At 43.3% G+C, this 27483-nt stretch overlaps 1 protein-coding gene across 2 annotated transcripts in view; it reads left to right on the top strand.

The window, feature by feature from the left end:
* Positions 1-240: 240 nt before the first annotated feature.
* Positions 241-27483, top strand: part of GPRC5B (G protein-coupled receptor class C group 5 member B) — a 55590-nt gene continuing 28347 nt past the window's right edge. Inside the window, exons 1-3 of one of the 2 annotated variants that reach the window (XM_072120602.1) lie at positions 241-547; positions 17927-18936; positions 21662-21774. In XM_072120602.1, coding sequence (XP_071976703.1) covers positions 17931-18936; positions 21662-21774 — 1119 coding nt within the window. In that variant the 5' untranslated portion in view covers positions 241-547; positions 17927-17930. The remainder of the gene's footprint in view (positions 548-17926; positions 18937-21661; positions 21775-27483) is intronic. The other variant, XM_072120603.1, reaches the window with a different exon arrangement.

Genomic DNA, 27483 nt, shown 5'->3' with positions numbered 1-27483 from the left:
GATTTTTTCCTTCATCTCTGCCAAATCTTTACATCTCTCTATACAACAAATAAATAATAAGTTCCAATTATATAGAAAATATTGCCAGTAAATCCATACAGTGGTAAGAAGGGCAGAATGTGCTGTGCCCGGGCAGCAGATGCCCTCTCACTGGCAACAACAAACAAAAGCCTCTGCTGCTTCACATGGGCATGAAGGTGACTACGTCACGCTGGGGGCGGGGTTTGTGGTCGGGTGGGCGGGGCCTGGAGCAGCAGCAGCAGCGGCTTTGGTACTGCAGTAAACTGTAGAGGTGTCAGCATTTAGTGAGGGTCTCTGCAAGGCTCCCAAATACTGGGCTCACCAACACGAGAGGGGGCACAGGCTGCCCATGTGGCTTCATTCTAAGCAGGACATCAAGGATCTTCTGCAGCAGCAGCCTAAAGGATTGTAACCCCCCCCCTAAGACTTGTGTGGGGGGTGGATTCAGTGCATTGGGGGTCCCAGCTAAAAAAATGCAGAGATGTGACTGAGATCTGGAGCCTGCACCATCACACTAAATCTAACTGTAAGTTACCCCCCTGCTTCACCCATGTAGTCTCAATAGGGAGCAAATCCTGCAACAATGTATTACCTGAAGTATCATAGACATAGACCCTGTGTACATATGTTATTAGACCAATGATATAGAGAGATGCAGCAGAGCTGAGTTTGTCATTCGGATCATCTCTGAAGACTGCGTTGCCCTTAACTTGTACAAATCAGCTCTGCTACATCTGTCATTGGGGGATCTGTCAGGGTACGGAGGGGTTAAGCCTTATTCCATATGCTGGGACTTATAGATAGGGATTGAATGTACATGCTTGGGGATGTATATGCAGCAATGGTTAGGGGGTATTAGGAGGAGAGGGGGTACGGATGTCATGGTTTTTGTAGTGGAAGGGTCTGGGGTGTAGGACATGTTCTGTGAGGCTGCAAATCCACATACATTACTGGGATATACCCTGCGTAGTGCGCACTGCCCAGAAACTACCCCAAGCATGGACACACATGACCCGGCGATTCACATCCAATCATATCCATAGCCAATGATAATCGCTGCAGCGACCATAATAGTATCATAATGATGTCTGATCAGATTTGTAATAATTCTATGTATTACATTATTTTTACCATATTGGCGGTGACATAATTATAATCGTTATTTATATAGCGCCATCAAATTCCGTAGCGCTGTACAAATCATTTTCTATATATATAAAGGCCCAGACTAGTATTGGGGTCCACTAAGACCATGAGGATCCATGAAGCATTTGCCTGTTGTTTACACTATTGGGTTCTCCGTAAACAGACATTTAGTTTGTGTGCAGGTTTTGCCATGTATTGCTTTAGTTTCTGTTTTCAGATTTAGTTTGTACATTATAGTTGTATCAAGTTTTATAAGAACGGATCCTATAGCTTCATCTTTAGACACAGTAGTAGTGGTAATCATGTACAGGAAGGAATATATCTACTACTGTGCTGCATGCCATATTACTGAATGTGTGAGGAGATACACGTGTAATATAGGATGATATAGAGCAGGAGGAGCTGAGCAGATTGTACATAGCGTCCTATCTGGAGACAGCATGTTATAGATCAGGAAGAGCCGAGCAGATTGTACATAGCATCCTATCTGCAGGTAGCATGTTATAGAGCAGTAGCATTTGAGCAGATTGAATATAGTGTCCCTATTGCAGGCAGCATGTTATAGAGCAGGAGGAGCTGAGCAGTTCAGTATAACCTGTAACAGTTAAGCCCCTCAGTGTTCTTGGCTTCTGAGCTGAGTGATGATCCTTCTCTCTGTCAACCAGTGAATAGATTGACCTGCTGATTTTATAAGCCCAAAGTAATCAGAGGTTGTTGTGAGTAAAATACATCTTATCCTAAATATTTTCCAGCAAGTCTATAGATAAATCTTCTCTGCTTCCATTGCTCTATAACATGATTTCTGAAGAGCTGCCTTTTCTATGTGACCCTGGGCTTCCACCTCCCATAAAGGTCTCCTGTGTGCCTCCATATTTATGAAATTTCATATATCATTGTAGCCTGGCCCCATAAAAGTGTAATGGTGCCCACATCTCTATGGGTCATATCTGCAGTACCACTAACATCCTACGGGCAAGTGTGGAGCTGTTTCAGGAAAACATAGTAGCCATACTTTTATCATTGGATTTCTTTCTTTCATAAGGTAACTATGGGGTTTATAGTGGCAGTCGTTACTATTTATACAGCAGTCATCCAAAACAGACCCCCAAATTCCTGGAGCAGATCTGCCATGATTTTACACTGGACATTTCCATAAGGAATAGAATAAGTTGCACTCAACTTATTATCATTGAAATGCAAACAAAAGTTTGTGAATGTGGATTTCAGGGTCATTAGTGTAATTGTTTATTGCTTATTCCACCTCTTTGTTCCCTTCTACCTGGATCGAGGGTCCAGTGATTGTAAGTGAAGACCAAAGACCCCGTCTAATGCAGACATCCAGTACATACATATTCCCCATAGGCCACCATTCAGCTCCATACATTGAAACCAACTTCCCAACGTGCATTGACCCAATTGGTTCCCTGTTCTGCCGTCTTCCTGCAGGATATGGAATAGGAGAGCCGCCATTTCCATGTCACATCCCAATTACAGGGCCCTGATGTCTCCAAGACTAATACACTTACCCCTTGTGCGCCTTCCCCTGACATGTGGCAGAGGTTAAATGGTTCCAGAGCAGAGCGGCAGCAAGGGGTCAAGAGGAGATTAAGTTACCCCTGGCCTCCTAAAATGTTAAAACAAACTTAATGAGCTAATCACATAGGAAGGCTCCTAGGGCCCTTGTCATAAATCTCGATGTGTTTAGCATAAGCGGGAACCCCGAGGCCTGGCAGGAGGCCATCTGAGCACCAAGAAGTAGGAGTTGCTTTGGTTTATGATAATTTGGTGATTATTGTTACAAAGAATCTACATCAAATCTGATTATTTCCATAGGGAAATGTTTTTGTACATATTATTACTAATTTTGCTATAATTATTGTTGTTTTTTTATTATTGGACTTAGTTTATTGGATCCATAAAATTCTTGTTAAAATGTCATTTCTTTATATCAATTTCTATAAATACCAGAGATGTTGTCCAGTTTGCCTACTATTGTAGTACAGTACAAAGCGCAATGGAAATGTATAGTGTGATTTACACCAACTGTAGTAGTGGATGTGACATACAGGACGAGACCTGGGAGGTGGAAGGTCTAAGCCCAGGATCACCACGAAATGGCAGCTCTTTATAGAGCAGTGGAAGCTGAGAAGATTTATATATAGACTTGCTGGAAAATATTCAGAATAAGATGTATTTTATTCTGGAAAACCTCTGATTACCAAGCAGATCAATCTATTCACTGATTCACTGTTACAAGTTATACTGAATGTGTAACTAAAAAAGTATATTTATACAAAAATCTGCTCATCTCCTCCTGCTTTATAATATGCTGCCAGAAGATAGGACACTATTTATAATCAGCTCAGCTCCTTCCGCTCTATAACATGCTGCCTGCAGATAGAGCACTATGGGGCTTATTTACCAAGGGTCGGACTGTGCGCTGTTTCCTGGCTAAAATGGCTTGCACAGGTTTTTTAAGAAGTGTCTGCACTGGGATTGTGGTGCATGTGACCCTCTTTGTGGTGCAGCTGCGCAGGCTTAGGGGGCTGCCGTCAGAATATCCGACTTGATTCGGACTGAGCGCGGGATTTCACTTTTAAATTGTGTCGCAAGACCAAGCAGTTACATGCACCAGGAAGAAGATGAACTCCGGCGGACCTGAGCGGGGAAGCGACGCATTCTGACTTTGGGCGCACGATCTTAGTGAATCGCCGCAGGGTGCATTGTAGATGGACAACTCCAGTGACCTCATTAGTAAATTTGTCCGTATGAACAATATACTCAGCTCCTTCTGCTCTATAACATGCTGACTTCAGATAGGACACTATATCCAATATTCTCAGCTCCTCCTGTTGCATATCATGCTGCCTGCAAATAGGACACTATGGGGCACATTTACTTACCTGTCCGGTGGAGTTCACCGATGTGTCACGATTCACTAAGATCGTGCGTCCGATATCCTGCATGTGTCGCTTCCCCACTCAGGTCCAACAGAGTTCACCTTCTTCTTCCTGGTGTATGTATGTGCATTATCTTGTGACACAATTTGAAAGTTAAATACCGCACTCAGTCCGAATCAGTTAGATCATCCGATGGCACGTCCCCCGATTTCTATCACATGAAAGCCGGCGCCACTGCGCCAAAATCTGATCGCGTCCGACACAATCCCAGACAAACAGTCTGACAAAAGTGCGATCTGCGACCCTAAGTAGATGTGACCCTATGTATAAGCTGGTTAGCTCCTCCTGCTTTATAACATTCTGCCTGCAGATAGGATAATATATACAATCTGCTCATCTGCTACTGCTCTATATTATGCTGCCTGCAGAGAAGACACTAAATACAATCTTCTCAGCTCCTCCGGTTGTATATGATGATGTCTACAGATTGGACACCAACTCCTTCTGCTCTATAACACGCTGCCTGCAGATAGGACACTATGGGGCACATTTACTTACCTGTCCGGTGGAGTTCACCGATGTGTCACGATTCACTAAGATCGTGCGTCCGATATCCTGCATGTGTCGCTTCCCCACTCAGGTCCAACAGAGTTCACCTTCTTCTTCCTGGTGTATGTATGTGCATTATCTTGTGACACAATTTGAAAGTTAAATACCGCACTCAGTCCGAATCAGTTAGATCATCCGATGGCACGTCCCCCGATTTCTATCACATGAAAGCCGGCGCCACTGCGCCAAAATCTGATCGCGTCCGACACAATCCCAGACAAACAGTCTGACAAAAGTGCGATCTGCGACCCTAAGTAGATGTGACCCTATGTATAAGCTGGTTAGCTCCTCCTGCTTTATAACATTCTGCCTGCAGATAGGATAATATATACAATCTGCTCATCTGCTACTGCTCTATATTATGCTGCCTGCAGAGAAGACACTAAATACAATCTTCTCAGCTCCTCCGGTTGTATATGATGATGTCTACAGATTGGACACCAACTCCTTCTGCTCTATAACACGCTGCCTGCAGATAGGACACATTGTGCAAGCTGCTCAGCAATTCCTGCTCTATAACATGCTGCCTGCAGATAAGATCATATGTACAATCTTCTCAGCCTCTACTGCTCAATAATATTTTAAAACGGTGAAAAAGAAACAGGGGAAAGACTTGGAGCCTGAAAGGGTAGATCACAGTCTGTTTAAGGCCCCTTCCACACTAGCGAGTGTGATGCGATGAACTCGCATCACACTCGCAACACAAGCTGCCGGGAACGCACGGCCCGAACGCTGCACCGCGGGAGTGAACTGACATGCTGAGTTCACTCCCGCGGTGCAGCGTTCGGGCCGTGCGTTCCCGGCAGCTTGCGTTGCGAGTGTGATGCGAGTTCATCGCATCACACTCGCTAGTGTGGAAGGGGCCTAAGGGGCCGGAGACAAATGTCCTCTCTCTGGTTTTAATGGGATCCGAATGTCCTCTTGTACTAGATGGATCTCTTCTTCATAAGTATTCCGGTTTAATAGAAAACCGTAGCATATAGGAACTAATGAAAATGGAGATATTTACCGTGTTGCCTTGAGTGAATGGACCACAGGAACACGCACTTAGTGGTACGCTCTCAAATCGTGTAGTTCTGGATCTTTATTTTTTCCTATAAAACCACTTAAACATATTGGTTACTTTCTAATCTCCATTTCCATTAGTTCCCACATGCTCTATAATATTCTGCACTTCACTCACTGTTCCTATATTGATGAATAAGCATAGGGTCACACCTACGTTGTATGAGGTCCTACTACAGCTGGAACATACAACATGATGGTGCGTCTTGCACTTCTGGCTCTGAGCTGCAGGAACTTTACATCTCACCATTGTCACAGATATTCTGTGTTGTAACACTCTGCAAATATTTAATAAAAGGATCTCCAGGGTTGAGATAATACCAAAGGTATGTCAAGGACGTTCCTCCTATGTGTACATTGGGAAGAAGAGGAGAGCTTATTGATTCCTGGATTCTCCTCATTAGGGCTTTATTGCTGGAACAGCGCCACTCTGTACTATGGCCAATGTGTGTTACTGCAGACCATTATCTATACATTTCTAAAAGAGAGGCAAGACAAATAACTATTTTCTCACCCCACCCGATGTTATAAATCGAGTAGGCGTGACCATCAGCCATTTCCATGCCCGACATGTTTCATGCATGGTGGCTTAGTGGTTAGCATTACAGCCTTGCAGCACTCGGGTCCTGGGTACTTTCTGCAAAAAGTTTGTATGTTCTCTCCGGGTTTGTGTGGGTTTCCGCCGGGTCCTCCGGTTTCCTCCCACACTCCAAAACATACTGGTAGGTTGATTGGATTGTGAGCCCCATTGGGGACAGAGACTAATTTGACAAACTCTGTGCAGCACTGTGTAATCTGTGTGCGCTATATAAATAGAGAAATTATTATTATTTTATTATTATGTTATCCATGTACAGACTGAAAGATGCAAGATCATGCTACAAAGTAGTGTGAAATTAAAGAGCCCCTCAGACTCATTAGCATAAATTGAAAAGTTGATTTTAGAATGAAGGAGGCCATGAATAACAAATACACTCACCGGCCACTTTATTAGGTACACCTGTCCAACTGCTCATTAACACTTAATTTCTAATCAGCCAATCACATGGCGGCAACTCAGTGCATTTAGGCATGTAGACATGGTCAAGGCAATCTCCTGCAGTTCAAACCGAGCATCAGTATGGGGAAGAAAGGTGATTTGAGGCCTTTGAACGTGGCATGGTTGTTGGTGCCCGAAGGGATGGTCTGAGAATTTCAGAAACTGCTGATCTATTGGGATTTTCACGCACAACCGTCTCTAGGGTTTACAGAGAATGGTCCTAAAAAGAAAAAACATCCAGTGAGCGGCAGTTCTATGGGCGGAAATGCCTTGTTGATGCCAGAGGTCAGAGGAGAATGGGCAGACTGGTTTGAGCTGATAAAAAGGCAACAGTGACTCAAATCGCCACCCGTTACAACCAAGATAGGCAGAAGAGCATCTCTGAACGCACAGTACGTCGAACTTTCAGCTAAGAAGTGGAAACTGAGGCTACAACGTTGCCATGGATCCATCCTGCCTTGTATCAGCGGTTCAGGCTGGTGGTGGTGGTGTCATGGTGTGGGGAATATTTTCTTGGCACTCTTTGGGCCCCTTGGTACCAATTGAGCATCGTTGCAACGACACAGCCTACCTGAGTATTGTTGCTGACCATGTCCATCCCTTTATGACCACAATGTACCCAACATCTGATGGCTACTTTCAGCAGGATAATGCGCCATGTCATAAAGCTGGAATCATCTCAGACTGGTTTCTTGAACATGACAATGAGGTCACTGTACTCAAATGGCCTCCACAGTCACCAGATCTCAATCCAATAGAGCATCTTTGGGATGTGGTGGAACGGGAGATTCGCATCATGGATGTGCAGCCGACAAATCTGCGGCAACTGTGTGATGCCATCATGTCAATATGGACCAAAATCTCTGAGGAGCTTCCAGCACCTTGTTGAATCTATGCCACGAAGAATTGAGGCAGTTCTGAAGGCAAAAGGGGGTCCAACCCGTTACTAGCATGGTGTACCTAATAAAGTGGCCGGTGAGTGTATATAGCAGATTACCACAGTCACGGTGCCTGGATCTATGAGTAAGTGCCCCTGGTTTATCATGATGGATTTTGATGGTAAATTTCCTTTCATTTAGAGCTGATCAGAGTTAACCAGTTTTTCCGGTTTTAGGAGATTCCTCATTATAAAGATATCTCTGCAGGGAGTCCATATATAGGATACAATTGATTAGTCTGCTCAGCTCATACCCTGCTGAGTCCTGGGGTCATCCATCCTATAGTATGTGCGACCCCCCGATTCAGTGTTATTATGCAGGATAGAAAGGTTTGGGAGGGATGGATGAGGGGGGAGGGGTGCGGCTCTTATGCTGAATACTAAGCAGTCTTTGTTATTCATTATTTTGGGAGCAGATGTCTGCGACGTGCAGCCGCATCGCTCACAGTTAGCACACCTCTCCGGATGGATTCGGGATGCAGGGAGCCGGCAGCACTGATGTATTTGTCACTGGTTCTGATAATTTATTTCTTGCTGAAACGCTGTAAATATCACCCGCTGTGACACCGAATGTGCCGGGTGACACTTGTTACATAAGGGGCACAGACTATTCACTGCTTATACTTGTCCCTGGATGTTGGGTTAGTACTTGTCTATTCTGTCTTGTACATATTTTAGCGGTGCCGACCCAAATATAACTTGTCCCAAGAGCTGACTTTTTACATATTTGCAACTTTACATATATTATTCTCTCATAGCAAATACCTTTAAAGGGAACGTGTCACCAGATTTTACTTCATTAAACTAATAGAAATGATCTTTTCTAGAATTATTATGTGAAATATCACCCAGTTACCTATAAAAAGAATCATCTCCAAAGTCATGTGAAAATGAGTAGAGAAGAGTCACATTTTGCTAGAGAAGAGTCAGAGTGAGAAGTATAAATTTAGACACCTATATTTAGACACCTAAAGCAGATAGAAAATTTCTCTTTCAAACCACATCAGGCTTATGGCTCTGAGAGCTACAGAATCTAAGATACAGACTGTTACAGAAAAAAAAGAAAAAATTAGACCTTTGTTTGCAGTTTGCATTCCCATCTATAACTTTACCTGATCATATACCTGGTTATTTTCTTTGATTTGATACCAGAACTATGGTTCTAGTTGCTGTAGAACCCAATATATTGGTATTTAAATTGATACTTCCCCTCCAGCCTCTCACCCTGACTCGTCTCTGGCAAAAGTTCTCCATTTTTCAATCATTTTTACATGACTTTTTATAAGTAAGTGGGTGAGATTGCACATAAGAGGGAATTCTAGAAAGGATATTTCATCCCCTACCTGGGGGGCTGCTAGTTTATAGTGGGGTAAAAATAGATTCCCTTAAAGGATTTCACTATTGATGACCTGTCCCTTGATGAAGAATGGAAGAGAATCTTCATCTATGAGGAAAGTTATTGAACCCTTCAATTCACAAGTCACACATGTGTTTTATTATAAGGAGGAAACTAAAGTTGCAGTTTATAGCAATTACCCATAGACATCCAAACTGCGCTGCCGCCCTATTCACGAGCATCCGCCATTACTACGTCCTGTAATGTATATTACACATCTGCTTCATGCAGGATCGCCAACTTGCCACATTTTGTAAGAAGATGAAAGTGCCCCCCCCCCCCCCATATTGCTGCGATCCCTGCAGGGGGGATGTAGTGAGACCCTCCGCCTATTATAGAAACTTTTCTCACACATGTGGTGGGTCTCTTCAGCAGGATTTACAGGGACAATAAGCCATTGAAATACTGAAGGGGAGAAATAATACGTCTGATGTAGAGATATTTCAGGCTTTTGTGTCCTGATATACAATGGAAGGCATCAATGGAAGGAGGGGGAGGGACAACTTTGTGACCAGCACACATTAGTTGTATAGCGGTATTATTTATATCTTACCATAGCACTTATTATAAGTCTACATTGTGTATGGAGCTTTTATATGGTCACTGTATGTTTGTCCCCAATTGGGGGGTCCTGTAGGTCATCCCGCCATGATAAAGATTAGGGGAAGGGGTTGTGTAATTGGACCCCTACTGATTTATGCACAGCAAACATTGATCCAAGTGCATAATCCATCCATGCAGCATAAAATGGAAGAAACTAAAAAATAGATGTATTATCTTTGCTTCCTAATAATTAAGTCCCTGATTTTATATATATATATATATCGTATTTTTCGGACTATATATGAACCGTACTTACAGACAACAACTGCCTTGAACTGTGCACAGGTCTGTCACCTGCTGGTCATTCATCCTTATAATCGGGTGCGCCTTATAGTCCAGTGAGCCTTATATATGAACCTAGACATTTTAGCAGGCATTTATTGATGGTGCGCCTTATACTCCAGTGCGCCTTATAGTCCTAAAAATACAGTATATATGGGGTGTTAATAATAATATTTAATATGGAGTATGTTAAGAGTTTACACAATATAAACATAAGACTCCCTGGTATTAGGTCTGTTGTAATACCACATTTTTCCTCTAGTGGCTGCTGCTTTTTCCATCCAAAACATCCGACGACATGTCGGTCCAGGCCGCGCCACCATGAGAATGTTTTTATATTTTTAGTGTTATTATTATTTTTTTTATTAAAGATTTGTCTGCGAGACAGATACAGCCATCAAAAGCGCCACATCTGGCTCACGAGCCATAGGCTCCTTAACCCTGGGGAATGTAGAATAAGGCCCCTTCCACACTAGCGTTGCATTTCACGTCAGGGTGCAATGCGTGAAAAACTGACGTTTTTGTCTGCGTTTTTGTTCCATTTTTCCTTGGAGTAATTAGCGTTTTTGCGTTTTTCACGCGCGTGTTGTTAGCGTTTTTTGGCGTTTTCGGCGCATTTTTCACGCGCGATTCAATGGGAGACTCGAGCATTTTTCAAAGGGACCATGGTTTGGGATTAAAATGTGTTATTTAATTGAAAAATAATGTCTTCTGATAAATTGCAAACATCTGCGATCTATTCTTCACTGTTCCGCGCGTATATTATCTCCCGACAAGTTATCAGATGTGAAGAACAGTGAAGAATAGAATAAAAACATTGAACACAGTGAACACAGTGAACACAGGATCATTTAAGAGAAAAACACAGTGCAGAACACAGTGCAGAATAGATTACAGATGTTCGGCACATCTGCTTACTTGTCGGGAGATACGCGCGGAACGCCGCGAACAAAATAGCATGTGAAGAACAATATATATGTGTGTGAAGAACACATTGCAGATGTTTAAATACATCTGCAATGTGTTCTTCACACATATATATTGTTCTTCACATGCTATTTTGGGCGCACCGTTCCGTGCGCATCTCCCGACAAGTAAGCAGATGTGCCGAACATCTGTAATCTATTCTGCACTGTGTTCTGCACTGTGTTTTTCTCTTAAATGATCCTGTGGTCACTGTGTTCACTGTGTTCAATGTTTTTATTCTATTCTTCACTGTTCTTCATTGTGTTTTTTTAATTAAATGCTCGATCGCGAGCAGGGGAAATACTGTTATTCTGGTCACCTAGCAACCCTTACGTTTAAAACGCATTGCACTCGCATTGCACTTGCAATGATTGCGAGTGCAATGCGTTCTTGATGCATCTCCATAGACTTGAATGGGGCGTGAAAAACGCGCGTGACACGCAAAAGTAGAGCATGCTGCGATTTTGACGCGCGTGAAAACGAACGCAAGCACGCGCGTGAAAACCAACGCTAATGAAGAAAGACCCATTGAATACAATGGGACAGAGTGCAATGCAAGTTCTGCGCGTCAAATGCACGCGCAGAACTCGCGCGTGAAAAACGCCAGTGTGGAAGGGGCTTAAGTGTTTATTTTCCATATACTGCCTCCGCAGGTAAGATTTAGCACTACACAAATCCCATTTAAATCACTGCGCTGTGCTTGGACCTCCAGAGCAAGAGACATTCATTCTTATTAGTTGTCTATCTGGCCTGGAGATGAGGACTATGATAAGAGGACTAGGCCACCTTCACCTAGTGACACTTCCATTCTCTAACTGGACAACCCAATTAGATGACATTAAGTAATAACACAGTGGGGCCAAATACATGTACGCCACACTTTTCAGGTTTTTAATTTGTGAAAATAACCTAGTGAGGCCACTATAGGTGGATGTTCTGATCGGCATCTCAGTCTCTATTTGTGGCACAAAGACAACTGGCTGGAGCAGGAGCATCACCCCTGTTTGCAGTAGCACAAAAAAAGTCCCACCCACTTGGCCAAACCCCACTGCCTGAGCTATTCCACAGCAGACATGTAATAGGTCAGAAAGCGGTTAACCCTATGTTCTCTGCTGGATTTTTACAAGAATCTTTGTTTCGGGATCATGTGACAGACTGTAGAGACCGACGAGTAATAAAGGTAACACTATCTCCGCTTTACACGTATCACTCGTTTCTAGTTTAATTGTCCCTTTAAGACTTGTAGATTTCTGAACAGCTGTTTCCACTAAGCCATAAATACCATCTTTGATCTCAATTTCTATTTTAAACATATTCGCAGACACCCCCAGCTGTGAGACGAGTCATTCACTCACATATTATGTATCTGTATATAGCTGAACACGGAACATACCCACAAACATTAGTTTGTAAGATCAAAAAGCAGAAAAGAGTTCCATTGTGCGAATCACGATGGAGATGCCCTGAATGGTAGAAATGTAGATGCCGACCACAAGTGATTCTTCAAGCTCATGGACTCCAATCCAAAATGTATTAGAGGATCCCGAACTAGACTCATCTTCTTATACTTATACTATGAGATATGTGTCATTCATGATTGGGGGAGATCCTAAAACAGCTGAGGGTTTCCGTGAGCATTACCCACCTTGACTATCTTATCAAAAATAGGGTTAACCTCAGCTGACCTTTAATTTGACATAATTGCAAATACATTACTTTGAGATTTCATTTAATATCTTCTGAGGAATCTAACAGCTTGTTACTTCTGCTACAGGTGTCAGAATCCCAAGTCATAGTCAGTGGCAGTGTCGGACTGGCCCACCGGAGGATCCTCTGCTTCTCCGGTGGGCCCATGGTTAACCCAATACTGGACTCCAGACACACAGCAAAAGATAACCTAATTTGGAGGCTAGTAGGGTCTAGGGTGGGCCCTAGTGAGACAATGGAAGCTAAGTATACACAGTATGGATGTACTGTATACATGAAGTATTTATAGCGATTGTAGTACCCAGTGCATTCATATGATTGGTCCAAGTTAAAACGTCCATTAGCTCAGTCCCCAACCTCATACCCATAAAACCCATCAACGTCTATAATAGCCTAAATATCTCAGTTCTAGCCCCATCTTCAGGAGATATACATTACAATGTATAAGATATACATTGTCCATGTTCTCTTTGTGACATTCAGAAGAAGCAAGTCAAGTCTTCTAAAAATGATGCAATTTCACTTACCCGACAATAATTGATTAGTTTTTCGTTACTTCCCCATTAAAGGATAATGTAACTAGACACAGTGTCCTCCAGTGTTATACAAGGCTGAAATACTAGAGCGATGGGCCGGATTAAAGGGATTCTCCACATGGCTCATGACATTCTCTATGATTATCTGTAGAGGTTAAAGGACATGACCATCAGGTTTACTAATGGGAGATGTCCAAACTTACATGCTCATCCATTACTCTAGGGCAGTGGTGGCGAACCTATGGCACTGGTGCCAGAGATGGCACTCGGAGACCTCACTGTGGGCACACGGGCTGACTCCCAGGCACAGAGTTTGCCAGACATGGCACCTTCCTGCAGTCTCAGGCAGTCCAAGTAGTTCCCTGCTATTTTAAAGTGACCCATCCTGTGCTGCTTGGTCCTGTACGAAGAGTGAAAGGGTGTGGACAGGGTCGGATTGGAGCTCAAAGATTCTGGCAGCAATAAGTGCCGTGTTGGCACTTTGGGAAAAGCCAGTGTGTTTTGGGTTTCATTTTGGGCACTCGATCTCTAAAAGGTTCGCCATCACTGCTCTAGGGAATGGCAACATCTTTAGGAACAGCAATGGTGGCAATGGACTGGTGGTCTTAGTGGCCCCAAACTGAGTGACAGGTTCCCTTTAAAAGCTGCCCATGAAAAAATGTACATTTTTAATTCAGCAACACGTTCTGTGTTTTGGCAGCCGGTGATAAAATAACACATATGTTAAATGTTTTCATTCAAAACAAGCGAGATTTCACACTTCCGATGATAAATAATTCAGGAACAAAAAGGAAGTAGATTTTCAGATAAGTATTGTCACATTGTATCGTGTTTTGTCTTAGCCGAGCATCTCCATGGCAACGCTGTGCTAAAATAGTTGAGACACAAGAAGATTCCGTGTCTAGAATAAGGAAATTTGGGAAAACTTTCACATAAAAGTTACACCATTTAACATTAGTACAGAAGGTCATATCAGGGTTAGAAACGACCCCCCCCCCCCCTCCCAGCATCAAATGGCGCATTTGTTTTAGAATTGGACCTAAAGGGATCTTTTAATGTAAAATTCTGTACTGTATTTCAATATACATTCAATCACAGTTTCAAATAACTTTTATACAGAAAGGGATTATGGGTAATATGCTATATGTTGGCTGACCTGGCAAAATATAAGGTAAAGTCCAGCACAAATCAATAAAATGTGGCTTATTTTATTCAATCCATAGTTAAATGTAGGTGCAGAGATTCCTACGGTTTTCAGGAATAATCCGTATTTATAGCTTATGTCGGCCGACCACTGACGAGGCTGTAGATTTTAGGGCGTCGATACTGTGGGTCACAAGACCTTGGTTCTTTGGTGATCCCTACTCAGGTCTTAGTGTTGATATAAGTTACCATGTAGCTATATAAGGGTCCTTCATTGTTCCCTCCATGGGATGTAGCTAGGGGGCGCTGTTCAGACATGAGAATGAGCTGGTTGTGCCCCAAATGCAGTCTGGACTGGCCCAGAGGTACCAGAGGATCCTCCACTAGGCGCAGGGTCTACCCCAATACTGGACACAAGAGGTCCAGCAGAAGACAACCCAATTTTCAGGTTACTAGGGTCTACTTATTAGCAGTTAATAAAATATGGGTCGCCATAATAATTTTAACTGGTGGCACATGAAGCCCCAGTCTACACTACCTAAGTGACGGTGCAGGCGGAAAGCCATAAGGTATTATGTGTCTCTGCCAGGATATTTAACTATAAGTTCAGAACATAGAGAGATTTATCATATTCACTGCTTCTGTGCCAGAAAACGTAAGGGGAATTCTGAGCATTCCATAATAAATGATAATTCTCTATTTATATAGCACACACAGAACTTGCCAAATCGCTCCCTGTCCCCATGGGGCCTCACAATCTAATCAACCTACCAGTATGTTTTGGAGTGTGGGAGGAAGCCGGAGGACCCGGAGGAAACCCACCCAAACATGGAGAACATACAAACTCTTTGCAGATGTTGACCTGGATGGGACTTGAACCCGGGACTCCATCGCTGCAAGGCTGTAGTGCTAACCACTGAGCCACCGTTCTGCATGGGATACACATAAAGGCTTAGTCAGGACCTGGCATAGAATTGGGCTATAACCTTTAATCAAGCTAATACGCCTGTGTGGGGTGTCCCCATCCTGCCTCAATCCACAGTTTGGTCCATTTACATTGGAGGTAGTGTAAGGGGGGAAAAAGCCATAGTTCTTGGCCTTGTGCCAGGAATTGTGACTTTTTCAAGGCTTATGCGCACTAGTGATGCCACAGAGGCAAGAACGTTTTGGCAGTGGGCCCCCCCGCCGCCATGGAAGCTCACATTGGTCCCATTATTATCTGTCTCTCACCTGGTTCATTTTGGAGATGAACCAGGTGGATGAGAGTGCACCATGTAATAAGAACCTACACTTACCAGAGTGTAAATGGTTAAAATACACTGTAAATTTTTGGTTAATAGTTTTACAATCTGTTGCTTTTGTTGTGCTGGGTAATTATTGGTGGGAGATGTAGTGTAAGCTCAGGAAACCGCAGAGTCTGTAAAATATCATCACACATTACTGTATGTATTATTCATGAGGCACTTGCTAAGGAGAATGATCTTCATGGAGCTGAATGTGAGACAAGTCTGCAAGTAGCTGCTCTTATTATGACATTTGTTCAAAAATCGGGTTAACTCTTACAGTACAGCTCAACACAAACGTAAAAAGGGCTTGTGAAAATAACTTTTCTATAATGGAGATGAATGATGACAGTGTGAACTTGGTCCCATTTCTATGGGATATAACATAGCGTGCAAACGCAACATGAGTGTAAAGGACTCTTATAGAAGATATCTTTGGCCCCAAATCTAATAGAGAATGGGCCAGGGACTGTGGGGAATTTTGGGCGCCAGATTTGAAAAATGCTTGCTGGCGATTGGCCCCTCTCCCTCCTGTGTGGCCACCAAGGGGTGGGCTCGGCTAGGTCAGGTTGGCCGCCCCCTGGTTATAAAATTTTGAATACACCTGGGGGGTGGGGGGGGGGCCTCTTTCCTTCTACCCTCAGGACCGAGAGGTGTGATCGTGTCCGTGTCTAATTTGTGGGTCAAGAGCCATATTATTTGGCTTAGGTACAAATCCCCACAGTCTTTTGGGACGTAACTTATCACACTGATATGTTGATTAGATGAGATGAAAATTCCTAGAAAAAGGAAACAGATCCAATGTGTGAAAAGGCCGATTAGGGAATTTATCGCCCTTAAGAGGAGACTACATGCAGGAAATGGCGCCTCTCTGTTTTGGTAACAATGTGAAGTGGCGCTGTGATATCATCCAATGCTTTATCTGTGATACATGAGAGTGTATAGAGGCGAGGATATCCCTGACATGTGGTATACTGTATATACATATACTGCTAGAATTATTGTGCCCCTCCTCTAAAAGTCTATAATATACCTATATGAACCCCTACTGTATATATCTAATGCGGTGGTAATAGCACCTAACAACTTTCTTGCTGAGAAGGAGGGACAAGAGATGTGGCGCGACATACATTATTTTAGCACTAAACCACACTTTTTGCTCCACCCCTTACCCCACCACCACACTGTGTAATTTCCCCCTTAGTGCCCTCAATCTCCCCCTAACATTGTTTCCCCCAGATCCCTGTTACATTACAGCCCCTGTGATACTCCCCCGCATTTGGCCCCTAATAGCTCCCCCTCTTATTTTGCCCAGCAGCAGCTCCTCGTCTTAGTTTGCCCCCCTCCCCAAGTAGCCCTTCCTCTTATAATATCCACCAGCAGCCCCTCCTCTAATTTTACATCCCCATCAACTCTCCTTCTTATTTACCCCCCCCCCACAGTACAATAATAAACACACATACTGACCTTTCCCCATTGCCCCGCAGCAGCTCCTATCTACTCTTCTCTCCTTCTGCTATATGTAGTACCTAAGCAGGGATGACATCATCACATTGCGCCTGTCAGCAGAGTCGGCAGCTCCCTGCACGATCACTGTCAGCTCTGTCAGTGTCATAAAGATGCCGACTGTCCCACTGGATCCGGGACAGTTGGGAAGTATGTGGATGCCAGACCACACTTTCCTGCAGCCAGAGCACCCTATATCTATCCTAATCTGTGTAGTCACTGATAGAAGCTTTATATGGTCCCAATACTTTGATGAGACATGTAGGGATCATGCGGGACTTGCACTTTTATGAACTTGTTATGATCCATCACATACATAGTAAACTATTGATAATTATCAATACTATTTTATTGCCGAGTAAAAGATCTTAACTGAGGATCATATGTGTTCAGATTGGGAGTAACATTGGCTGCAGACCCATTATATAAAAAAAAGTCCACTCTCAGCATTCTCCGATAGACACCCTGATGCAAGCGGATATCTTGTCAGCGTAAGCAGATAATACATGTGCTTCGTTTGCATTATCCGGTGACACAATCCATTGCGCTTAATGTTTTGTTCCATGTAATTTACCATAGTTAGCAATAGGAAACCCTTAGAGCTAATAGTCACAGTGAATGTAAAGGAGGGAGAACTTCATGTTATACGTAATGATATACAATACATGGCAAAAGTTTTGGACCTTCTTTCCCACTACAAGATACTACGTTCACATTGATCCATAAACAGTAATGATCGTACATAGCAGAACCTGCCCTGACTAATAACCCTTTATTTCTATTCTAGAAACATGAAAACCCACCCAGCCGTTGTTCTGCTCCTCTTTTTCGTCATTGGCTATGGTTCCTCCGAAAATTCCACAACGTCGAGAGGCTGTGGGCTGGACATTTTTCCGCGCTATGTTTACCTTTGCGATCTGGATGCCATTTGGGGGATAGTGGTGGAAGCCGTGGCTGGAGCAGGGGTCCTTACCACCTTACTTCTTATGTTGATCCTGTTGGTAAGACTTCCATTCATCACTGAGAAGGAGAAGAAAAGTCCATTGGGAATACATTTCCTTTTCCTTCTTGGAACTCTTGGATTGTTTGGCTTGGCCTTTGCGTTCATCATACAAGAAGATGAAGCTATCTGCTCCACTAGAAGGTTCTTGTGGGGCGTCTTGTTTTCCCTTTGTTTTTCATGTCTGCTCGCTCAAGCCTGGAGGATCCGTAAACTCGTCCGGCATGGCAAGAGCCCATCCGGGTGGCATCTCTTTGGAATGGTTATTTGTCTGATGTTGGTTCAGGTCATTATCGCTACTGAATGGATTATCTTAACCGTGGTCAGAGAGAAGAAGTTGGCCTGCAGTTACGAGCCAATGGATTTTGTCATGGTTTTAATTTATGTCATGGTTCTCATGGTGGTTACCTTGGGCTTGTCGCTTTTTACGCTGTGTGGGAAATTTCAGAAATGGAAAAAAAACGGAATATGCCTTATTATTACAACTTTTCTTTCTGTCTTAATATGGGTGGCTTGGATGACTATGTATCTTTATGGTAACAACGAACTGAAGAAAAAAGACCAGTGGAATGATCCTACCTTGGCCATTGCCCTGATATCGAGTGGATGGGTGTTTCTTATCTTCCATGCCATCGTTGAGGTCCATTGTACCATTCTACCACCTCCACAGGAAAACACAACTAATTATTTTGATACATCTCAGCCCCGCATGAGAGAAACACCTTTTGAGGAAGATATTCAGCTGCCCCGGAGCTACATGGAAAATAAAGCTTTTTCTATGGATGAACATAATGCAGGTAAGAAGGATAGTCCACTTATATTTCATATTAGCAACTTTTCCCTCTTCAATGTGTATCTCATGTGTATGGGTTCTGTCATCACTAGATCAAGAGATAATGGGGCTAATTTATTAAGAGTCCACGGACCGTAATTCTGTCCGGTTTCCAAAATATTTCCGTTTTACGCCGAACTGCCCCAGGTTTTTGGCGCACGCAATCGGATTGTGGGAAATCAGCGCCGGCTTGCATGCCACAGAAATCGGGGGGGCGTGCCGTCGGACAACCCGACGGATTCGGACAAAGCATGGAATTTAAAAACGTAATTGTGTCGCAAAATCAAGCACTCACATGCACCACGAAGAAGGTGAACTCCGGCGGACCTCAGCGGGGAAGCAACACATTCAAGAAATAAGTGAATCGCGGCAGCTCCGAATCCTCATCGGACATTCCGGATTGGCGGACACAACTGGACGGGTAAGTAAATGTGCCCAAATGTGTACAAGATAAACTTGTCAATGAATTTCAGTGGCTTATTCTTTTTAAGCTTAGATAAAATAAGCCACTAACTGATGATTACTAGAGCCCCTCCATGCTATAGCTTAAAAGGCTGTTACACTGTCTCCCCTGCTCCCTCAGAACTTCCCCCGTCCCTCTGCCTGCTGTAATCTCACACAGTGCTCTTGTACAGTGTAGCAACCTGTGAGGCTACAGCAGAAATGGGATCTCTGTATGTAATGTAATGTATAATAATAATCTTTATATAGCGTCATCATATTCCGTAGCGCTTTACAAATCATGGGGGACATATATAAATATATTACATTACAAAGAACAAACAGTCATATGGAACAATAGGAGTGAGGAGTGAGAGCTTACAGTCTATGAGATATATGTATGTGAAGCTCCCTCCAGAGCCCCTCTGGCTCATTAGCACAATTTTGAAAGTTGATTTTAGAAGGAAAAGGGCCATGGATAACACATATAAGAAGAGTCCCGGGGTCTGGATCTATAAGTAAGTGCCCCTGGTTTATCATGATTGACTTTGATGGTAGATTTCCTTTATAGACATTTTTTTTCCCCAAGACACCAGCCGCATCAGTAAAACATGGTTGGGGCTTAGAGGCTTTACATCTGAGTATATTCTGTAAGGTCAGAAAGCCGGATACAGCATAAGAGGGTACAAAAGTCCAATGGATGGCACAGAAATAATAACCTGAAGGGTCTTCCAGCACATTTTTACCTGTCTATGAGGCTTTCATCTCCTCTGACTTATGAGTTTTTACTTCTAAGAACTTCCAGAAGTGTCCGTTTCATTTGTAGCTTGTGAGAGAAATCATTTGATGTCCATTAAAACTGACAGACAAAATCATTACCGTCATTCCACCGGCGCAGTGCGTCTCCAGGAGTCTGCCGGCTCCAATCCAATATTCTGAAGAACCTTTCTAAAAGCACTAACCAGTATGGAAACCAGTATAGAATACTAAGTAACCATCCTTTACTCAAGGTTTGTCCTCACCCATTTTGATCGGTTTGGATGACCATAAGTAAGAGCACCTCCAAATTTTACCCTGATGCTAGACATCAGGTAGGTAAGCATTGGGTCAGAATTTACCTGTTCATTCCACACTCCATTTGCCCATTGCACTTGGTGGCCAAACTAAGGTGGAATCTGGATGAAACCTAAGTACTACTACTGCTTGTTACATTGCATTTTATGTCGTTTAGTATTATTACTTACAACCACCCATTAGAGGTGTAGATTATTGTATTTCCTCTTAACCTGAAGATTTCCAAATTGAACTAACCTATTAGAAGAATAATATTGTGAGGTTCATAAAAAGCCAACTTCTCTTCACCACTAGTGGCGTCCATTACCCCCTTCTGTTGAGGACACCTTATACAAATAAATGGAAGCTCCTCAGTTCCCATAGACTTGCATCTACCTGAGGTTCCTTCCATCATGTCTATTGATAAAACTCATAGGGGCTCATTTACTAAGGGTCCGCATTTTGTCGGGTTTCGCAGGATTTTTCCGTTTTGCCCTGAAATGCCCCAGGTTTTTGGCGCACGCGATTGGATTGTGTGGCATCGGCGCCGGCTTGCATGCGACAGAAATCGGGGGGCGTGGACGCCGGACAACCGATTTATTTAAACAAACCGCAGAATTTAAAAAGCAAATGGTGTTGCAAGATCAGCACTCACATGCACTGGGAAGAAGAAGGTGAACTCTGGCGGACCTCAGCGGGGGAAGAAACACATGCAGGAAATTGGACGCACAATCTTAGTTAATCGCGGCAGACCCGAATCCTCGTCGGACAACGCACGGAGGGGATCGCGACGGGACGGGTAAGTAAATCTGCCCCATAATGTTGGTGTGAAGTAGGCCTATTCAGCAGTCTAGGTTCACCCCGTGACTTTCATCCTTTGCAATGCAAAGACTTGACTTAATGGGCTGGAGGCAAGTCCAAAAATTCCTTGTCTGAAATTCATCAATGGAGTCACATCCCTATAAATGGATGGAAGAAGAGGAAGAGTAGAACCTATACTTCACTATCCAGAGACTGGCTTCACTTTAAGAACTTACTGGAGGAATATATTTGTTTGACATTGATAAGAAACTTGTGGTTAGGTCAGAAAGGCTATGGCGGTAATTCATTGAGCGTGAAGACAATGCTCCTCATTCAGCTTCGGAGTAACTGTGCTCACATAAACCTAATCTATGTGTTTGCTCTCTTGTATAAAGCCATGAGGTCTGGGGGATTTCGCAATGGAAGCTTAGGAAGCCGACCCAGCGCGCCCTTCAGGAGCAACGTGTATCAGCCTACCGAGATGGCGGTCGTCCTGAACGGTGGAACAGTAAGTACTGAGACAACGTAACCCTTACTGGTTCTATTGAGAACACACACATCACTGTCAGAACTGATTCATCACCTTCACCACCTCCACCAACTCTTTGAACCCATTGCTAGGTGCTGCTCCATTGATCTACTGTGGAATTTCTTTGCTCATCCCCAACATTCCTAAAAATAGGCACCAATCTGCTAATGCAATAGGAAATCCAAGACAGTTTGGTACTGCCCACTTCGTAGAAAAGAGCCATAATGGGATCCAAAACTTGTATGAGACAAGTGAGGGCTAAGGAGAAAATTTCAACTGCACTGTAATAATTGAAGCAGATCCTTGCAAATTGATAAGAGTTTGGCTCAGGGGAAGGTCCTCTTTAAATAACCATTTTGGTGCATACACTAAGTTACTTACCTTTTAGACACAACATATCTTTAACAATACCCTCCCACCCACTTTTTGCCATTTATACGGCAAATTGACATATGGGTTACCTCTGTACTCTCAAGCCCCGTACCAGAGTCTATGCTCCTCCACAGCTGTATTCTTAATTCTGCAGGTTTCTGAGTTTCTATCTAGCTTAAGATGTAACATCTTCACACCAGGCAGGGATCAAGAGAGTAACTTAGTTACAAAAACACTTTTTTGCAAGGGAACATTGCATAATGATGTAAGCTAGGATATCATCTATGAGATGTTGACTGGTCCCAGCAGCAACCAGCAGAATTCAGAATGCAGCTCCATAGTATAAAGGTGGCCATACTGATTCAGTGGCTGACTCCCCCAAACACATACCCATATGTCTTAGAGTTGAGTGTCTGGACACCTCCTTTATTGGCTAGAATTTGGCCAAGCTTAATCTAATCGGTATAGACACCTAAACTCAGGACCTATACAGGATAAGGCTGCATTCACACTGCCGCAAGGGGGCCGACATACGTCCCCCATAGACGGCAATGGGGCACGGCGCCCTACGGGAGCGGTATGGTGCAGCACACGTGCGGCACCGTACCGCTCCCTTCCCCCGGAAAAAGACATTTGTGCCCACTGTGCTACGGTACGGCGGGCACTCGTGTCTGAATATAGCCTAAGTAAAATATTTACATAGTTCCCCATTCAGGAACAAGGTGGGAAAAATGATCAATGAGGAAACATGCACATGGCTGTGTACTCTGTATATGCAGAATCACACTAAAAGTTCAAAGTCTTGGTGTTACTGATGGGATGTGTGTATAATAGGGAATTGTTATGTAGGCGATTTCCTAGTAACTGAGATTAATGATGTTTTCCAGTCCACACCCTCCGAACTCCAGTAATTTCTCCCGATATTGCACAGGAGGTGGAGTCTTATCCGCCAATCAGGGATTGAGGTGGTTTATCACTTCAGCTAGTGATTGGCTGATCTGCCTCCCATAGTGTTTCCTGTGATCTTAAGACACACCCAGGAGGTGCAGCGCAGCTGAGAATGGGAGCGATAAGTAAAGTTTTTACTTTTTATTTTTAATATAATTTTTAGTTACTGGAAAACCTCTTTGAACTCACTTAATAATAGAACTGGCGGAAACATAATGTATTTGCTCCTAAAATGTGATCCATCTGTGTAATATTGTGTATAATTACCAGCATGTTCTATATGCAGCACTGATACCTCCACTGATTTATTCTACATTAGGAAACACTTCTGCCTTTTACTCATCATCAAAAAACAGATCAATCACATTGCACTTAGCTGCAGGGGTTCCCTCCTCTGGGTGCAGCTTGTTGCAGGAATGATTTGTGGCAGGATTATTAGTCATTAGCCTCTGTCCCTCCAGAGAAACAATGTATTCATGTAAGCTTTTAATGAGATATTCCTGTCTGTGGTCATCACACAATGTTAATCATATACCATCCATTGCACGTGACATTACTAACACACTGACCATGAGCCCATGTCATCTTCATCACACTTATCCTATAGAGGGCAATGTCACTGGGGAGGTGCAGAGCAGCTTCAATAAAATGAATAAGGTTGTCCAGGATTAGCAGTCTATAGTCAGGACACAGCGCCACTCTTTTAATAGGCTCGGTCTGGTATTGCAGTTACATTTTCTAATTCTGGATAACCAAAGTAAAGGAAACTTGAAAGGGTTTTGATTGTATTTCACATTGATTTGACTTCAGATGACAAATGTCACTACTGAGGAGCCTACAATATTTTACTATGATTATCTCCTATTAGTAAGATTCATAAAAACCTGCGCAGAGCTGTGTTAGAGAGATTCAGCACACCCAAATTCATCTGCCCCGTCCTACCCCAGGAAAACCAATTGTGGTGGACGTGCACTATGATACTATGAGGAAGATTTATCATTAAGTTTCTGAGGTAAAACTGTTGTGGTTGCCCATGGAAACCAATCAGAGCTCAGCTTTAATTTTATAAACGGCTGTGGGAAAGTGAAAGCTGAGCTCTGATTGGTTGCCATGGACAACTAGAACAGTTCTGCTCTAAAAGACCTTTGATAAATCTCCCACTATGATACTATTTCCCATGAGTGAGTTTGATGCGTCCAATTCGCATTGTGTTCTTGCTGGAACATCCGACCCAAAGGCTCAGCAACTGAAAATGAACTGACATGCTGAGTTCAGTTCTGGTTGCTGAGCTTTTGGGCCGGACGTTCCAGCAAGAACACGAGGCGAGTTGGATGCATCAAATTTGCTCATGGGCAATAGGCCTTAGTAGCAGTAGGTAGTACTCCTGAGTTTGTTCGGGGTTTGACAAGGGTTAAAAGATTATTCTAGATGCGATAGGTTGCAAGCCTTGAGGTTACGAACCTAGCTGTGAACCTGCCTAACATGTATCCGTGCAGTCACATCAGGCTCAAAATGTCTCAAATTTGCATAAAATTTACAATTTGTTCGGGGGGAGTCAACCCACTCCACACACTTCAAACACTTAAAGGGGTTGCACCAAATTTGACTGTTTTCCCCCATCCTAGCTGTTGATACCCCCAGCGATCACAAGAATGGAGGTCCTCTTCTCACTAATTGATGGAGCGGCAATACTATGGGAGTGTCAGAAATTGTGCTATCTCTGGCACTCTCGTAGACGTGATTGGGAGTGTCGGCGATACCCAGCTGCTGTGCTCGGCAATTTTCTAAAGGTACCATAGCTCTACCTGCTGCTCTATGAATTAATGTAAATGGGAAAATGTCACCCCTCCATTCCGTTTTTCGTGGGGTAAGCAGAGTTTGTCATTCTTCCTGCGGATAGAGGATAATAATCAAACTTGGTACAACAATTAAGACATCTTACTAAAGATTTATCATGGAGTTAAATGTTTCAAAAATGTGTAAATGTTTGCACCCCAGGGGCGCAGGTAAAACTTAGGAACTGGTTGCAATATTTTGGACACTTGTCCCTATGATGTGACGTCTAGAGCAGCCATAATTAAAATACAGTAAGTTTTGTCATGGGGACATTAGACCCAGTTTTTGGCCCTTAATTTCAATCAGTGATTGGAAATATATTGAAAACTATGTCACATTCCCTGGCTCTTGTAGTTGGAGAACCTGACAGAACCTGCGCAGACGTAAAGTTCTGTTTATTTAGCGATATTTTATTGAAGCAGATGTAAATAATGAATTCCCTTCTGCATTTATGGAGAAACTTAATGTCCGCTCCGTGTGATGCTCTATTCATTACGGATGCAATCGATTTCTCCCTTGCTCCAAGTCAAGGTCACATTACAAAGCGAGTCTCCAGCTGAATGCAGAAGCGATGGCTGTGCTGGAACTATTACTCTTATCTATTTATTACTGCAATGAAGCGGCTGCGCTGCAAAAAAAGGCCATAAATTACATTACATATGTAATAGGGAGCAATGATACATGGGAAATTCAGCGTCCCGGTTCTGGTGGCCAGAGCTATAGCTGAAGCTGATCCATAATCCAGAGCTGAACCCCATCCACCTGCATGTAAACTGCCCAATCCTTTTCTTATTGGGTATTTAGGCTCCAGCCTATTCAGAATATATGCATGCTTGGCTGAGCATGCATGTGTATAGGAGGATCCTAAGAGATACCTCGACTGTCAACCTAAGGAACGCTTGAGCCACATCTAAACTAATGCGTAGGTCCGGACAGCTGAGGGCTTGGACTGTATGCTCATAAAGTAGGATATAGTATGTCACCCTGTTCCTTCCCTCCTCTCTGATATCAAGAGGAGTACTGAATATCGGCAGCCAGTGATTGGCTGCTGCTGATATTCAGGGTGTTTCCCCTGTGATGTCACTGACCTTATATGCTCAGCAGAGGCCAGGAATGGATGCAATATAGTGACATCCGCCCTCCCTATAGGCACCGGCTGAACATATATGTCGCACAGCAGGAGGGAGCAGAATAGAAAGACTATTGATCCTGTCTTTCCTACTGGATGCGATGTATACCGGGGCAGACAGAGGCAAAAAGTAGGCTATTACGGTATATGTCTATGGATATGTTCAGCGTATTTCCTGGCATATACACTGAATGTATCCATAAAACGAGATATGAATGTAGCCTACTGTTTCGGACCAAATGCTTGTTGGGTCAGCCGCTATCTCCCCTAATTCTTTTCTAAACATGCTTGACAGAAGTTCGGAATGGAGAGTTCTGGGAGCAGCCCATTTAGCTGAAACAAAAGAATAGGCAAAAGCCAACAACATCCTCACTCCAGAATATCAGCAACACAAAAATAGCAAAAAGATCCAAATCCAAACTAAGATCACGGGAAGTGAAAACCTGATGCAGACCTGTAGGGGTGAATGAATCTATAAATCACTGTTCATCCGCACAGTTTGCATCTTGGTTGGCATGGCATCCCCCTGTTTATACAGCAACATGTGCTGTTATTTACAGACCGCCATAAAATATACCAAAGTCAACAAACATTTGCTTGTTCCCAAACTGATCACAGGGCACAGGACAAGAATGGGCCAAATTGTGTTGCTACAGACAATAATAAACGCCAAGGGTCCATATAACTGGGGTATCCCCATTGCTTGGCAGGAGTTACAGAACCAGCATAGATGAGGTGTATATTGCTATCCCTTTAAGTGCCAAACACCTCTGCTGCTTATATCCAACATGCCCAATCCTTAATATGCTGTCGAGAGAGAGTCGTGACACCACAATTAGATGTTCAACAGGTTTAGCTGATGTATAAAGGGATAAGCTCACAATACACATCAGATATGTATCTGCAGATTATTAGAAGACTTATTATACTTAAAGGGATTGCCCACTTTTAGCAACTAATTGATACTATTTATGTAATGAAAAGTTATACAATTTTACAATACACTTTTTTGTATAAAGTCCTCACTTAACAGGAAGTTTCATTGTCTGCTTCCTGTGGATAAAAATCGGTCCCTGGTCATGTGATGTCACGCAGGTGCACAGCTCATATGACACAGAGTAATCAGAGCTGCATGTTATAACGAGCTGTACACCTGTGTGTCATCACATGACCAGGGGTATAACAAGCCGGGTACCTGTGTGACATCACATGACCAGGGATAACAGATGCACGGCTCATTATATATCCCTGGTCATGTGATGTCACACAGGTGCACGGCTCGTTATATCCCTGGTCATGTGATGTTACACAACTGCACATCTCGTTATACCCCTGGTCATGTGATGTCACACAGGAGCACGGCCCATTATACCCCTGGTCATGTGATGTCACACAAGTGCACA

This window comes from Engystomops pustulosus, chromosome 8 (assembly GCF_040894005.1).
Source record: "Engystomops pustulosus chromosome 8, aEngPut4.maternal, whole genome shotgun sequence".
NCBI classification, from domain to species: Eukaryota; Metazoa; Chordata; class Amphibia; order Anura; family Leptodactylidae; genus Engystomops; species Engystomops pustulosus.
The sequence above is the reverse complement of the archived record's forward strand: the minus strand, read 5'-3'. Positions and strand labels throughout refer to the sequence as shown.